General features: G+C 36.8%; 2 protein-coding genes across 3 annotated transcripts in view; one reads left to right on the forward strand and one right to left on the reverse strand.

The window, feature by feature from the left end:
- The window catches only part of LOC132391548 (serine-rich adhesin for platelets-like), a 46223-nt gene extending 36627 nt beyond the window's left edge, over positions 1 to 9596 (forward strand). Inside the window, exons 10-11 of the mRNA XM_059964882.1 lie at positions 4892 to 4974; positions 6155 to 9596. Coding sequence (XP_059820865.1) covers positions 4892 to 4953 — 62 coding nt within the window. The 3' untranslated portion in view covers positions 4954 to 4974; positions 6155 to 9596. The remainder of the gene's footprint in view (positions 1 to 4891; positions 4975 to 6154) is intronic.
- A 1097-nt stretch (positions 9597 to 10693) lies between these two features.
- Positions 10694 to 15166, reverse strand: part of LOC132391547 (probable ATP-dependent RNA helicase DDX60) — an 81526-nt gene continuing 77053 nt past the window's right edge. For both annotated transcript variants that reach the window (XM_059964881.1, XM_059964880.1), the window contains exons 35-37: positions 14309 to 14460; positions 12420 to 12482; positions 10694 to 11691 (exon numbers count right to left, since the gene is read on the reverse strand). In XM_059964881.1, the coding sequence (XP_059820864.1) occupies positions 11586 to 11691; positions 12420 to 12482; positions 14309 to 14460 (321 nt within the window). In that variant the 3' untranslated portion in view covers positions 10694 to 11585. The remainder of the gene's footprint in view (positions 11692 to 12419; positions 12483 to 14308; positions 14461 to 15166) is intronic.

Here is a 15166-nt window from a genome sequence, read left to right on the forward strand (position 1 = left end):
CTCCTGAGGAACTTTTCAACTGATGTTGAAAAGCTGATATCATTCTACCAAATGCATTGAAAGGTGAAAAAGTAATGAAGTAGTGAATAATAGGACTACTACTAAAGTACACTCTAAAATTGATGAAAATTAGTTTTATTTTAATTAAGTAATTTTACTTGTAGCTTTAAATAGATTTGAATAATTTTGTCACTGCTTTGAATTTGCAGACCCTATTTTCTTCCACTGCATCATAAATCAAAATTTTCAGTTTTTATATAATGGTATAGTCTGGGGGCAAAGGGGATGGTAACCCAAAAAAGTCTGGGAGTACTAATAGACTGTATGAAGCACTCATTAAAACTCCTTTTTTTTAAAAAAAAGTCAAATTAATTACATGCAACCTTCCTGAAATTCATGCTTAATTTGCATTTTTGCAAGAAAATAATTCTGCTGCCCCTCAGAATGGATTATGCTACTGCTGAAGCTAAACTGACTTGTAACTACTTGTTTTGTGCATTTCTTTTTAACAACAATGCGAAGTTAACAGTCCTCTAATCTGATCAGTGAGAATTAAAAACAATCAGAGCTTCTGCTGTTTCCTTCCTTGCTTTCAGTGTCTTAGCAAATCTCAACAATTTTGCACATTTCCTCTTAAACTACAATTGCATAGTTCCTGATAGGACTAACTCTTCCATTATTCATAATAGGATAACAATGTTAAGTGTTATTGCATGAACAAAGTCACAAAGGAGAAGTACTGGTAGATCTGAAGCATTCTCTTTATTTGACTAAATGAGACGCAGTATGCATCATAATTGAGACCCCCTTTCGGAGCAAGAGGTCTGCTTGACCCAACACTACATGACATTTTATATGCTAAAGATCAATTGACAATCAGGACAATTACCTATTTATAATGCTTCCTTTGAGCTACACACCACCTTCACACCTCCCTCTTTGCATCCCCCCAAATAACGATTTAATTCAGCATTGTCTGGTCTTCCAATTAACTGTGGTTCATGGTTCTTAGAGACACATTGTTTAGAGCTGCATTTCAGATTTAATCCAGTTTATATTTGGATCTGAAGGCTGGTTGCTGTGGTTGTTTGCTCTGTGTGCTAACCCCAAAAAATTCTCTTACAGTCCCTCCTCCTTGGCCCTCCTGGAGCATCTATTCAACTAGGGCAGCATAGCTGCCCTGTCTCTGAATCCTCCCAGTTACTTTATAGGCATCTACTTCTACCCTATCATACCTAATGGCTATCTACAAAATGCTAAGCAGAGAATTTGTTCCAGATATTTGAACAACAGTCTTTGAAAGTGCAGCTTTGTTGGTATGCCTGTTGTCTCCTTCCCTGGAGGCAGTTTGCCAACATTAAACTTGCAATTTAATCACATTCTTTGTCTTCAACCCTTCATTCTCTGGTAGCTAAAACTCTTTTTCCAGGGGCATCAGCAAGGTAAATGTTTCAGGCTCACAAGCCCTCTCATTAATATACAGGAAGGGGTTAGGGTGGTCTCCCTGGGGTGGCACCCCCTTCTGAACTGTCCAGTTGATCACTGGCCCGACCGATATTCACTGCCCATTCAGGTTAGGGTGACTGCCTTCAGATGCCATGTGCAATCTTTCAGTCTGCCATGCCATCAAAGTTATGGAACCTGATGTCTCTGCTGTAACTTAAATCATCCCCCATTTATTTAACCATTATCTTTTCTATTCTATATTGTACAACTAATCAGGTACCTCCAGCAGCCAGCCTTCATTACAGAGTATCATTTCCATTGCACTTTAACATGCTTTTCTCAGCTTTCTGTTGCCCGTGATATTCTCTGCCCTCGCATGTGCTGTGGGTTTGCTTCCACCAAGTCTGGTCAGGTCTGGTGTTCATCTCCTAGGTTCTCTGTAATTACACAGTTACTGGGTACACTTGATCTCCCGCTCTGTGGGAGCAACAAGAAGCTGAGTCATATGGTTTAACTTGTGTCCGGTAATTCCACTGGCTGCCTTGTTGAGTCTGCACATACACACAAGTGTCACTTGTTAAAAGTACCATTTGTGGTCTTACCCATCTGGGAGCAAGCCCTGCTTTTCCAGGCAGCGCCCTCGCCAGGACTTGGTCACCTGTCTTCCCCTCCAGCTCTCTCTGATCAGATATGTCCTGCTGCTGTTTTGCATGGTCCTTCAGCACTTTACCCTGATTACAGTGGTCTTTCACATCTCCATATAATCTTACTAAATTGGCAGCAGTTGTTACTTGTAATTTCTGTTGCTGCTTGTTCTTCTGCTGCCCTCCTCACACTGATCTCTGCCCACTCGTTCCCTTTATCCTCCTGATGGTCTCTTTTCTGGTGAGCCTTTACTGTATCACCTCAGGTAGCTGGACTACTTCTAACAGCTCCTGACTGCTTAGCCCCTACCCTTGAAACCTCCTGACATGGTTCCCACTCATCGCCCAATCTCTCCTCCTGGCTTGGGGCTGCTGTCTCTCTGTGGGCCATGTGTGCTGCTTTGAGGGTCACACATGTTCACTATCCCTTGTTATTTCTCCTTTTCATGACTGTATGATCACACCTGCTTACTCGATGTGTCCATTCCCAGGATAGTACCTTCATTGGACACACTCAAAAATCTACAGGAAGCTGCACTCCCTTAATTGGGGCTCTCTCTGCCGTCATTGTTTCACCTCCTGCACTGGTAATGTAAATTAACCTCTCCAGTCATGGGCAAGGGTAGATCAGTCACTGATACTGACGATTCCAGGTCCAGTAACATTTCACTTTACTGGCTCCCTAGTAATCCCATTGTGTATATCTGTGGATGACCACCACTGACAACAGAGGCTGCCGTCAGGCATTGTCTGATCTCACCAGCTGTACAGTCTGGTTGATAGCCAAATCGGAAAATGAGGGCGCTGTTGTGGATCCTGCCTGTTCTGTTCCTTCCTCATTTCTCAGCACTGCCTCCAGCCAGAGCCTGAGAAGCCACAGCTGTAACAAGTCATCTCCTTTGCCCTCCCATGTCTATTCCATCAGTTCCTTCCTACGTGTCCAGGCTGCTGGCACACAAAGCAGGTTCTTTGTCATGCCACAGCAGCTACATTTGCTATAGGCACTTTACGACTTCTCTTCGTCCTCCAGTCTATCTCACTGGCCCATGATACTTTTGCAGAATTGGTAAATCCCACCACTATCCCCAAGTCTAAAACTTCCTCGTGGGCTGAACTCAGGCCTGCCTTCGGCATTTTTAGGAAGACTGGGTGACCCCTCCATGGATTGTCCTACCTTGAGGACTCCTCATGCACTCAACATTTATATTCTGAATAATCCTTGGCCAGCTCTTCAGCTCTCTGAATTACTGACATTATCGTTCCCCAGTTACTCTCACCTGTTCCCTACCCCCCAGCTGCTGCCTCACTTCCCCCTTTAAAGAATTGATACCTCGCTTCATCGCTGGCATTCCTAGTAGTTGCCCACATACCATCCTGCACCCCCCCTTCCCAGGTCATACTGTACTACATATTCCTAGGTGAATTTACTTTTACCGACACTTGGATATCTTTATGTTGCATATGGTGAATTTCAATCATTTCCTCGAGCTTGTGCCAGAATTCTGAATTCTCACAAGTGACTTTTAAGTTAGGGCAACTCTGACAAAATGCTCTGCTTCTATCCAGGAGTGAAGGGCAAATGAATGGTCATAATCAAGGTAGAGGGCTGGCTTGTGTCATCAGGGTTTCCAACCTGACATTGTCTGGTCTCAATAGGTGCCATCCTGACAGACATATGAGTAAAACCTCTCCCTGAAATACCTCCACATTAATTCCCACACTACATAAAATATAAATGATGGGTCCACATTAAACAGTACAAACTTAAAACCGCAGAGTATGTTCCCTGAACTGTGCCACTTGTGTGCGTCTGAACTCATGATTTCTGCTGTATTCCTTTGCATCTAGCTGTTACACCAACTGTTACACACTTATAAACATGTATGCTAAAATGCAGTTCCCAGAACCAGTATACATGCCCCTATTAGCATCCCAAACCTTCAATAACCACCCTTCACAACTGGTGGCCTCATCTCACCAAGTTTACTCTCTTACATAAACCCACATATGTGGACAGACACACCACACAGATATCCCCCTCCCTTTTAAATCTACCATTTCAGTTTTCTGGCGTGTTCATGATGCCTAGCGGCCCTGTAGCCACCGACCCAAACAGGTCGACATGTAAGTGCTAATTTTTTTTAAAAAGTCACCTACTTAGACTGCTGAAAACACTGGCCATGCAATGAGTCACAAAGGCATCCCGAGCGAGCCCACAAATGTTATGTGAACAAAGTCACCGGAGAAAAGTACTGGTAGGTATTGAAGCACTCTCTTTAAATTTGACAAGGTGAGACACAGGAAGCATCATAATTAAGATCCCTTTTGGAGCAAGGGGCCTGCTTGACCCAACACTATTCAACATTTTATATGCTGAAGATCAAAGGATGATTCTGGACAATTCCATATTTACAATGCTTCCTTTAAGCTACACACAAACTTCACACCTCTCTCTTCGCACCCACACTACAAACACTCAAATAACAAATTTAAATCAATATATTCTGTTCTTCCAGTTAACTGTGGTTCACAGTTCTTAGGAGCCTATTGTTCAGAGCTGCATTTTAGATGTAAACTACAGTTCATATTTGGATCTGAAGACGGTGGCTAAAGTCAGTTGCTGAAATTATATATGTGCTAACTCCTAGAAAAGCTCTAACATCAAGCAACCGTTTACATTGTTAAAAACTTCAAATATCTGTTAGAAGATTTATTAATGTATCTAATACTATCCCTTACTACAAGGAATAAATACACATGAGCATATCCTGACATCATCAGCATTTTAATCTTTTCAACAGATGAGAATTTTGAGGCTGCAGTACAGAAACTTGGTGGACGGCTTTATCCTAATCAGAATTAATATTTTTAATGCCTTCCTGTGGTAAGTTCAAAGCTTCATTAACTAAAGCTCCTTTTGGCAATAATTTTTAGGGTTATCTTTTTGCTCCTTTAAATAAATGCATATCTCACAGTCTGTATTTACTCTCAACACAATGAGGCAAAGCTGAGCAATCAGCAGTTGTTTCTATAACAGATTGTTTCAAAGGAAGTTAGCTACGTAAATCAACTTAGTGACTAAACTTTTAAGTATTGGTTGCAAAAAGAGTAGATGAACTGAGAGTCAAAGTCTTGATATAAATGCGTCTTTTTAAATGGCAGACTCAGATTCTAGGAACATCCCTCAAGACCTCAGGGAAGATGTAAGGTTGTTGGAGAGAGTGTAGTCATTGCCAAGAAGCTTATACTTTAAAGGACTTTCTGCTCCTTCCAACCTCACTGATCCCACAGAGGAAAGAACTTCTTCCAGGATCACAGTGGATACTCTGAGGAGGAAATCCCATGTTGCTACCTTTGAATCAGCCACAGAAATCTACAGGGTGTCTTCTTGGTGGTAGGCTTGTGGATCAGATGTCTCTTTATCATTAACTCAGTGTTCCTAAAATAAGCACCATGTAACAGGATTCAAGAGACTGATACATTCAGACAAGCATTTCACTACCTGTGTTGCTGTTTAGGAGTCCTGCAAAAATTTGACAGAGCAGCCCTTGAGATTTGTGGTGATCTGTTGTATCCTGCAGAAATTTGGGTGCATAAGAGTCCATACCTTGCAACAACCCTCCTGTGTTCCTATGTCTTAAGGGCATTAACACATATTGGGAACAACTGAGGAGGAGAGGAAGAGAAGCAAGAAGAATAATGTGAAACACCACCTTAATCAAATGTCCTACTCAGAATTTGCCTATTTGCCATGCAGCAGCATTTTTCAGTGTTTTATTGATCATTACAGTATTTTCAGTGGCAACAATTCCAAAATAAGTATTACAAGTTTGTTTTAGCAAGGCATCCCAAATGCCATCCATGCATTAACATATAATTCTTGATGACTGTGATTACAGTGTTTCTTCAGTAGCAACAGCTCAGCTGATGGAAAGCTGTTGCTTCTGTGTGAATGCAATTGAGTAGGTGTGTTCCAAGAAGGTCAGATTTAGTTAAATCTTTTGGATTCACTCCTATTTACTGATTGATTAAAAATAATTTTAATTCTGTTTCTGTCTCCACAGATTCTGCCTGAACAACTGTGAGATTTGTTTTACTTAGCAATTACTGAAGATATCTTGATTTTGTATGGTATTTGATAAAAGCATAAGTGGAATGATGTGCAGTCTATTCACTAAAATCAAGACTGAATTAACTTAGTTTAACTCCAATTTCATATTTGCCTTATTTCCCAAAAATCTGCTGTTCAGTCATGAATATAGTTATTGCTAATACATTTGAATAACCAATTGGACCTAACATTCAAGCATATTTGTTTACATCAATATATTAAAATATAATCTGAAGAGGTGCCTGAAAGCTCCATGTACAAAATATATGTGACACTTGGATTTCCAACATTGGCAGATTTTAATGAAGTTCACTGTACTGTACTATTCAATGTGAGTTTCATATTTATGATGTATATGGAAACACTTGCTGTTTTTAGCAGTGTATATTGATGTGATACATTGTTGGTATTCTGCAATTGAAATTACTTGCAGATGAGCATTGGCCAAATGCATATATTTTTAATCTTTTTAAACTGTTTTACATAAAGATGTGCAAGACTAATCAGTGTATCTAAAGTATTTCCAAGTGATAATAGGAAAAGCAAGAAAGCTTAATGTATGAGTATGTGGGAATGGATGCAGTTGTGTGGATTGGTTACACTGAGCAAAATAGAGTCTGCACGGAACCCTCACATTTGCATTTAACTTCAGGACAAGATGTTTACTCCTAACTAGCTTTTGGATTGAGATTGAAAGCTTTGAATTGACTTGCTAAAAACATCTAACTAAACTCCTGGAAAATTTATAATGGGCTGTGAGATAGGAGCTTCAAGGAAGATGGAAATGCATTTATAACACTCCTAAGGGTTCTCCTGATCTTCAGTGCTCCAATCCCCACTTTCAAATCACTATTGAGTTGGCACTCGATCCTGTGTCTGTCTCCAACTGAATAAAAAAATAAACATCAATTATGTTTTGCCCTCCTTTCATAGAAAATAATCTTTTGGACTGTAAAATGCATGTTGTGTTAAAACAGACCCTGACAAGATCATGGAAAGATCCATGTAGTAATGAAAATATGGTTTGATAAGAATCTAAGATTGTTGGTTATTTCCCCCAGCATTTCTGTATGAAATGGAATTCATTCTTGTGTTTTTGTATACAGGAGTGGGAGTAGGTTAATGTTCCAGATGAATATTAAGAGCTTTTGTTTCCTAGAGTAGGATTTCAAGGATATATTGCAGTTCATTCCAGCTATGTAGCTAATCCAAGATTGTTAACAGCACTATACTTCCAACTTTATTGTATTACATGTTTTATGTGGTTTATTTTCTAATCTGCCCTCTCCTTGTGTGTATGAGGCAGAATGCTTGGAAGATTTGAGAACAGCTATTACTTGCTAAAGGGTATCTAGAAGAATTCTTGGACCTGTAAGGTTTTTTTTTAAAGCTGAAAACTGGAATTGGTATTGATGGATACTCTATTGTCGACGGGCACATTGTGGGCTGAAAGACCTGTTTCTGTATTTGACACATTCAAGTAATACGAAATCACTTGAATAGAGGAGCTTGGAGACAGAAAACCTGTAATTCATCACTTAATGATTCCACATTTTTATCATGATACTTAGAATCCACTGAAAAAAATGAATTAACAGGTGCAAAAGAGCTGTGCCTATCTAACAGCTCAAATCGTGAATTTCATTACTTTTTTTTTCTTGGAATATTGGCAAAATATTTATCATTCATTCTATGAACGTGATAGCATTCCTTATTTTGATTGTGAATGAGTTTTATAATGTTAATCAGAATTGTTTATTTTAAAGAACATTAAATGATATTTTTCTATATGCAGCTGCCAGACCAAATAACATGGTAGTTTGGTAAATGTCACAATGTACCAGTATAATGTTTTTGTCATATCATGGCCTTTGTGATGAAACCCAAACATTCCATGGGGAGGATATACAAAGAGTTCACTGGTTAAACTCTGAACATCGCACTAACTGCTACACTACCGTTGTGCCTGAATGTTACTGTTAGAGGTCAAGATTCAAATCGCTATCAGCTTCACTGAAATTACAAGTCGTCTGGGGACACAGAATATTTAAGATTGTCTAATACGAAAAATAAAATGATTTGACGAATTTAGCATTAGCATGTAAAATGGTATGACCACCAGTAGGAGCAGCATTAGTCCATTTGGCCCATCAAGTCTGCACTATAATTTGATCATGGCTGATTTATTTGCTAACTCAATCCCAATCTTCTTTGATGTCCTTACTAATTAAGTACCTGTCAGCCTCAACTTTAAATATACCCAATAACTTGGCCTTCACAGCCACAATATACCACCTTCTACCTAAAGAAATATCTCCACATCTTTGCTGAAGGGATGCCCTTCTATTCTAAGGCACTGCCTTCTGGTCCCAGACTCTCCTACAATTGAAAATATCCTCTACACCTCCACTCTATGCCTTTCAATATAAAGTAAGTTTCAGTGAGGTTCTCTCTTTCTCTCCCCCCACCCCCACCCCCCCATCATCCTTTTAAACTCCAGTGAGTACAGACCCAGAACATTGCTTGTGGTTACTCTTTCATTCCTGGAATCATTCTCAAACACCCTCTGGACCCTCTCCAATGCCAACGCATCCTTTCTTAGATATGGGGTCCAAAATTGCTTACAGGACACCAAATGCAGTCTGACCAATGCCTTAAGGGTTTAGCATTAAATTCTTGCTTTTTTAAAACTATAGGTGATTTTGAATTAATCCTTTATTAATCTTCAAGTGATGACTCCTAGAGATGCTTCCAGTGCATTCTAAAGATTCAACAACTCTTTAGATACCCATGAATCTGATCAACAACCAAAGATCAGAGTTTAACGTTATAAAAAAGTTTCAAGACAATTCTAGAATCTGTACTTAAAGGCAGCACTTGATTTAAGTGAAAAACCAAGGATCATAAATAAAGAGATGTCAATTTGGTGGGCAAATAATTTATTTAACAGTTAAGCAAGAGTGAGAAACTAGTACTAAATTCAGATCACATTCCAATACTAGTTGCCCTTCCCAGAGTTTATTGCAAAAAGCAGTGTTTTGGACACCCTGGAGATGTGATAACTATTGAATTTTTTTGGTTCATTCCTGGTCAATAAGGCTATAAACATTCCACATGTGAGAGAATCAGCTTTAGCCAAATTCACAATTACATGGAATAGTCATGTCCTGCCTACAACAATGCTACTATTATCTACAATACAATGTAACATATCAAATTATTTGCATTTGAGATGCTGTTTAAACATTTTGTACCCCTGAACAAAAGGTGGTGTTGCACATATTAGCTGTGATTATCCAAAGGTAGCCATGTAAATTTGGAATGTAGTTGCTGTAATTGTATTTCATATCATATTTGATTTTAATGCTCGACTACAATAAATTTTTTAAAATGAACATCTGCAATTTATTTCAAGTTGTCATCTTTCACACTGAAGAGTATAGGTATGCAAGAGGATGGGGGGGGGGAAGTGTGTGGATAAATGTTGAAATCGGGGTGTATTGCTTGAGGTGGTAGTGGAGGTAATACTTCTCAACATTCAAGCATCTAAACAAGCACTTGAATCACCAAGACTACAGACCTGACTTAGTCTAGGTAGGTATATTTAATGTAGATGGGGTAATGAGTGCTACACCATGACTAGAGTTACTCTTTTTTTAAAAAAAAGAGGAAAAAATAAACTTATCTATGTAACTTTTATATTACTATACTAATAGGCAATTTTCCCAATGAGTCTGCATGCTCCATTCAAATCTTCACCTAAACCTGATCCGCTTTCTCTCTTAAATTCGATTAACTATTTGCTTCAATCACTCTGATTCTCACCACTTTTCAGGTAATGAAATTTACTGAATTTCCCATTGGATTTGTTGATGACTGCTGTAGTAATGCTCCACTGCACAGATCCTGCATAGCATGTTTCTACAGCCTTATTTAAACATTAGATTATGCTCAACAGAAAACACTCTTCCAAAGTGCAGAATTCAAGATGAAGCCCTGGGTAATATTTCAAGATTTATAAAATGTTCTTTTTCAGTTTGAACTCAGAACAAATTGCTGTAAACTTCACTAGAGTCATAAAATGTGCAACAGTGAGGCAAATCTTTACACAACATTCCAAACTGCCTCAAGATGTAACACTTAAACTGGTCCACTCACCCAACCAACTTCATTTTAAATAAATAACCTTGTGCAATTTACAGCACCACAATCTTTTAGCTTTTTTTGGCAGCAACTACACGGTTCTTGTACTTGATTCAACTGAATGGAACTTGCCTGCAAGTTTATTTGCTAACCTTGCATGAGCAATGTAGAAAGAGCTTTAGAAGCTTCTTCTGGGAATAGTGATGAAAGAAATGGGATACTAACTTAAGTAATCTGATTTACTATAATATTGCATAGTAATGTTGCTGTACCACATTTTAACAAGGAATCATTAATTTAAAATAAGCTAAAGACAAACGGTGCCACAATTAAGAAACTTGTTTAAAACTTCTTTATTTGAGCAAAATATTGTTTAAAAAAGATGCTTCAATTTTTTTTTTATCAAAGGCTGAAGATCTTTTATTTACCCACTCCTTACTAATGAAATCAAATTTAACTTTATAACATATAATCTTCAACATAACAAAATGCAGAATATTCTCATGTTATGGCTATTGACATCACTTTCTCCAAAATGGAAACAGCTGTCAAGATTGCTTACATTAGTTCATTAAAACTGTGTGAGAAGACCTAACAGATCTTTTGATGCTTTTGCGCCGGTTACTGAATATGTGGTGAGCTGTTAAGCCATATGGCTTTGGGTCCTTCTAAATATAAAAGAGGAAGTACACGCACTCTGGTCAATGGAAACTCTCGGAAATCACTTGTCTAAATATCTGCATGCTTTGTTCCAGCTCACTGCTATGTGCATATATACTGTATAGATGATATCAGTGGTGAAAACAAAACCTCGTATTGAGGCACCATATATTGATGCATGTACCACTCTGCGGTACTTAATTATAAATTTTTCAGTTGACTTTTTAAGATTTGTTCAGTTGAATATAATGAACATGATTGGTACCTCTAATCAAGCAGCAAGTTTTAACCAAACCAAATGTAAATGTTGCAGTTAATTCCAATGCAGAGACCAGCAGTGAAGTTTTGCATTAGAAATTTTTTTGTACAATGTTGACCATCTTTAAGTAACAGTCTGTACATAGTGCAATTAAATTTCAACACAATAAATTATCTACTTTTCAATTTTATTTTTTTGTTGACATCACCGGGCTGCAAGTTTTTTTTTAAATTTTCACATGCGCAACAGAATTTAGTTTTCTCATGTATTCATTCTCCTACATTCAGCAGCAAGAATGCACGTGAAACTGTTTTCAACTGCATTAACTCTTTATCTTTTCAAATTTTTGGTAAAAGTTATCTCTTAGTTGCTCAAACGCCAAAACAACAACATCATCTTTGTTGTCACATAGTTCCTTGAAAGACGTGCTGGAAAATAAAGAGAAGGTTTTGAATATAACAGCATAACTTCAATCCAGCATGACACTCATTAAAGAATATTGAACAAAGTAAGCAAGTGTTGAAAATAGTGGATTACAGGCCCAAAAGGAATACTCGATTATTTAAAGCTGGTTTTACATTTAAAGCAAAATCCTGTTTTTTCAGGTAAAGCAAGAATACTCAATTGAAATGTGGGAGGAACCAGATGGATACAAAGTCATTTTAGGGCTTGAGTGTACATGGAAACACATCACTAAAATCTAGATCATTCATCATTAAATCAAGGCAACAAACTGATGAAGAAAGTACATTTAACAAACAAATTAGCTGAAGTAAACTATTTCACTTCAATCTTTGTTATAACAATAAATTCTAGTCGTACAAGCTCCAAACTGGTTGAAGTGTCACTCAATAGGAAAGGAGAACAGGAAAATCACGCCAACAAATTGTATTTGTGATAATAGAAATTTTCAATTGTCATAAAGATGGGAGCGCCATTAAACAGGAGCCCAAATATTGTATTAACTGGCTTGCTTTCACATCATTTCTCTAAGGCTAACAGCCAGCAAATCCTATTATGGACATTCATTTTTAAATGAATGTTGTTTGACTTGTAATAAAATAATGTGATGCACATATCACTATGGCAGACTGGATGTAATCCCATCCCACAATATGCAATTATACAATAATTCAAAAATAATACTCCCTCATACCTGATCGAGCCAAGAGTTAGTTGGAAATCATTGAGGGCACTATAGGCATCACCCAAATGCAACCTGAAAAGAAAAATTAAGATCATTATTATATCTTTTTACAATATTTTTATTCAAAAAAAAACATTTACAGAGTGCAACACATAGATACATCTCAACATAACTTGTGTACATTCATATATTGTGATAAAATTGATCAAAAAAGTCATCCCCCTACCAACTACCAAAGAAAAAAGCTGATGGATGATAATGGATAATTAGAAAAGAAAACATATTCACTTAAGAGAAGATAAAAAATATACATAAAAGTCTGTGCACTGTTAAACTTTATAAATTGGAAAAGTAATTTAGGAAAGGTCCCCTGATATTATAAAAAGATTGTTTCGAATTTAAGACTGAGCAGCAGTTCTTTTCTAAATTTAAATAAGACATAATATCACATAGCCATTGAAGATGTGTAGGAGGAGTAGACTCCTTCCATTTAAGCAAGATTGCTCTCCTTGCTATAAGAGGGGGAAAAACTAAAACCTGGAGGTTAGAAGTATTTTAAGTAATATCTTCATCTGCAATAATACCAGACAAGGCAGTAAGGGGATTTGGGTCAAATGGGACCCTAAAAAGTTGTGAGAAGGTATGGAATACTTCCCGCCAAAACTTTTCAATTTTAGGGCAAAACCAAAACATATGAATTAAAGAGGCATCAGCAGAGTTACATTTATTACAAAGTGGAGAAACATTCGGATAAAAACTGGGCAGCTTCTGTTTAGAAATGTAAGCTTTATGAACCAATTTAAATTGTAGAAGAGAATGACGAGCACAGAAACATGATTTATTAACCCGTTTAAGAACCTTATTCCATCTATCATCAGAAATCTGACAATTTAGGTCATCCTCCCAAGCTTTTTTTATTTTTATCTAAAAAGTCTTGTCTAGATTCAATCATCAAGTTATAGATACCGGTAATAGGACCATTAACAAAAGGTTTTAAATTTAAAAGATGGTCCAGTAAATTTTTATCAGGACCAATAGGAAAAGTAGTTAATTGGAAACGTAAGAAATCTCTAATTTGAAGGTAGTGTTTTTGGGAGTGCAAATTTAGTTGACAATTGGTCAAATGAAGCAAGAGATCCTGAGATAAACAGGTTCCAAAAACACTTAATACCTAGTTCATCCCAATCCTTAACGACTTTGTCAGTCATGGAAGGGATAAAAAAAATAATTAAGGAGAATGGGAGATGATAATGAAAAATTCACTAAACCAAAAAATTTCCTAAATTGAAACCAAATCCTTAAAGTTTGCTTAACAATTATGTTACCTGTTATTTTATTTGCTGGAAAAGAAGTATATGATCCAAGAAGAGAGACAATAGAGGAATTTATTTATTTATTAACAGAATTAACTTCTAAGGGGACCCATGATGGGCAATCTTTACAATAAATATAATAAGACCAGAAAGTAGCCCAATAGTAAAACCTAAAATTGGGTAGGGCTAATACACCCATCTCTTTATTTCTTTGTAGGTAAACTTTACTTAAACGAGCTTACTTATTATTCCAAATATAAGATGTTAAAATTGAATCTAAAGAATCAAGGTAGGTCTTGGGAATAAAAATCAGTAAGGTCAGAAAAAGATATAAAAATTTAGGAAAAATCTTCATTTTAATCGAATTAATTCGGCCAATTAGGGATAAAGAAAGAGGAGACCATTCAGAAAGCGTCTTTTTCACATAATTCAATAAGGGGTTTAAGTTATCTTTAAATAAATTCTTGAAGAAACAACTTGGAATGGAAATTTGGCATTTGAGATCATTATTAAATCAAACTATTAAAGATGCATACCCCACTCTCCCCAAAACATGGTAGAAGCTTTACTGCAGTTTAAACTTACATGTTGTCAGTTAACAAAGCCTTTAAAGAACCATGTCTGTAGAAGTCAAGGATGTAAGCATTCAATGGCATTCTCCTGCCATGCTCATCATACTTTGTCAAGTTTAGTACAGGAATATTGTTTGAGCTGACTTCAACAGTACGTAAAGAAATCTGTAATGACAAATTGATTGAGCTTCAACACATTTAGAATTACATCTACCTATATATGAAACAGAGACAACATAAAAACTTTTTTAAAATCAAACATCCAACTAGAAATGCAGTTTACATACATCACCTCAAGAGAAATCATAGGTAAATAATGATCACATGCTAATTTCATTTTGTTGTAGACATTACATTTACAAACTGATAAAATAAGGAACAGACAGCAAGTATTGATTTTGCCAGGAATACCCTCATCTAATGAAAATTATGGGAATTTAAAATAAATTTGTTCATCTCTGCATTAATTGACTGTTTAAAAATTCAATGCATTGTTTTTCAGATTAAACCTTTTCCAAGTAAATATATTCAACATTACTCTTTGTCTCCAGAATTTGCTTAAAACAGAACAGTATAGGCCAGGGGTGGGCAAACTTTTTGACTTGTGGGCCACAAAGGGTTCTAAAATTTGATGGGGGTGCCGGACCAGGAGCAAATGGACGGAGTGTTTTGGTAATACACCTCATAAGAGAAAATAAAATATCATGGGATATGTAGAAAACATGTGCTTTAATTTCAATTGAAAATGAACAAATGCATTACAACAAAATATCTGTCTTTGAAGTCCCATGGTATTTAGCTATTTATTGAAATGACTTTTAAAACACTGAAAATTAAATGAATAAAATAGCTTTTTTTAATAGTAACAGTT

The sequence above is a fragment of the Hypanus sabinus genome, chromosome 3 (assembly GCF_030144855.1).
Source record: "Hypanus sabinus isolate sHypSab1 chromosome 3, sHypSab1.hap1, whole genome shotgun sequence".
NCBI classification, from domain to species: Eukaryota; Metazoa; Chordata; class Chondrichthyes; order Myliobatiformes; family Dasyatidae; genus Hypanus; species Hypanus sabinus.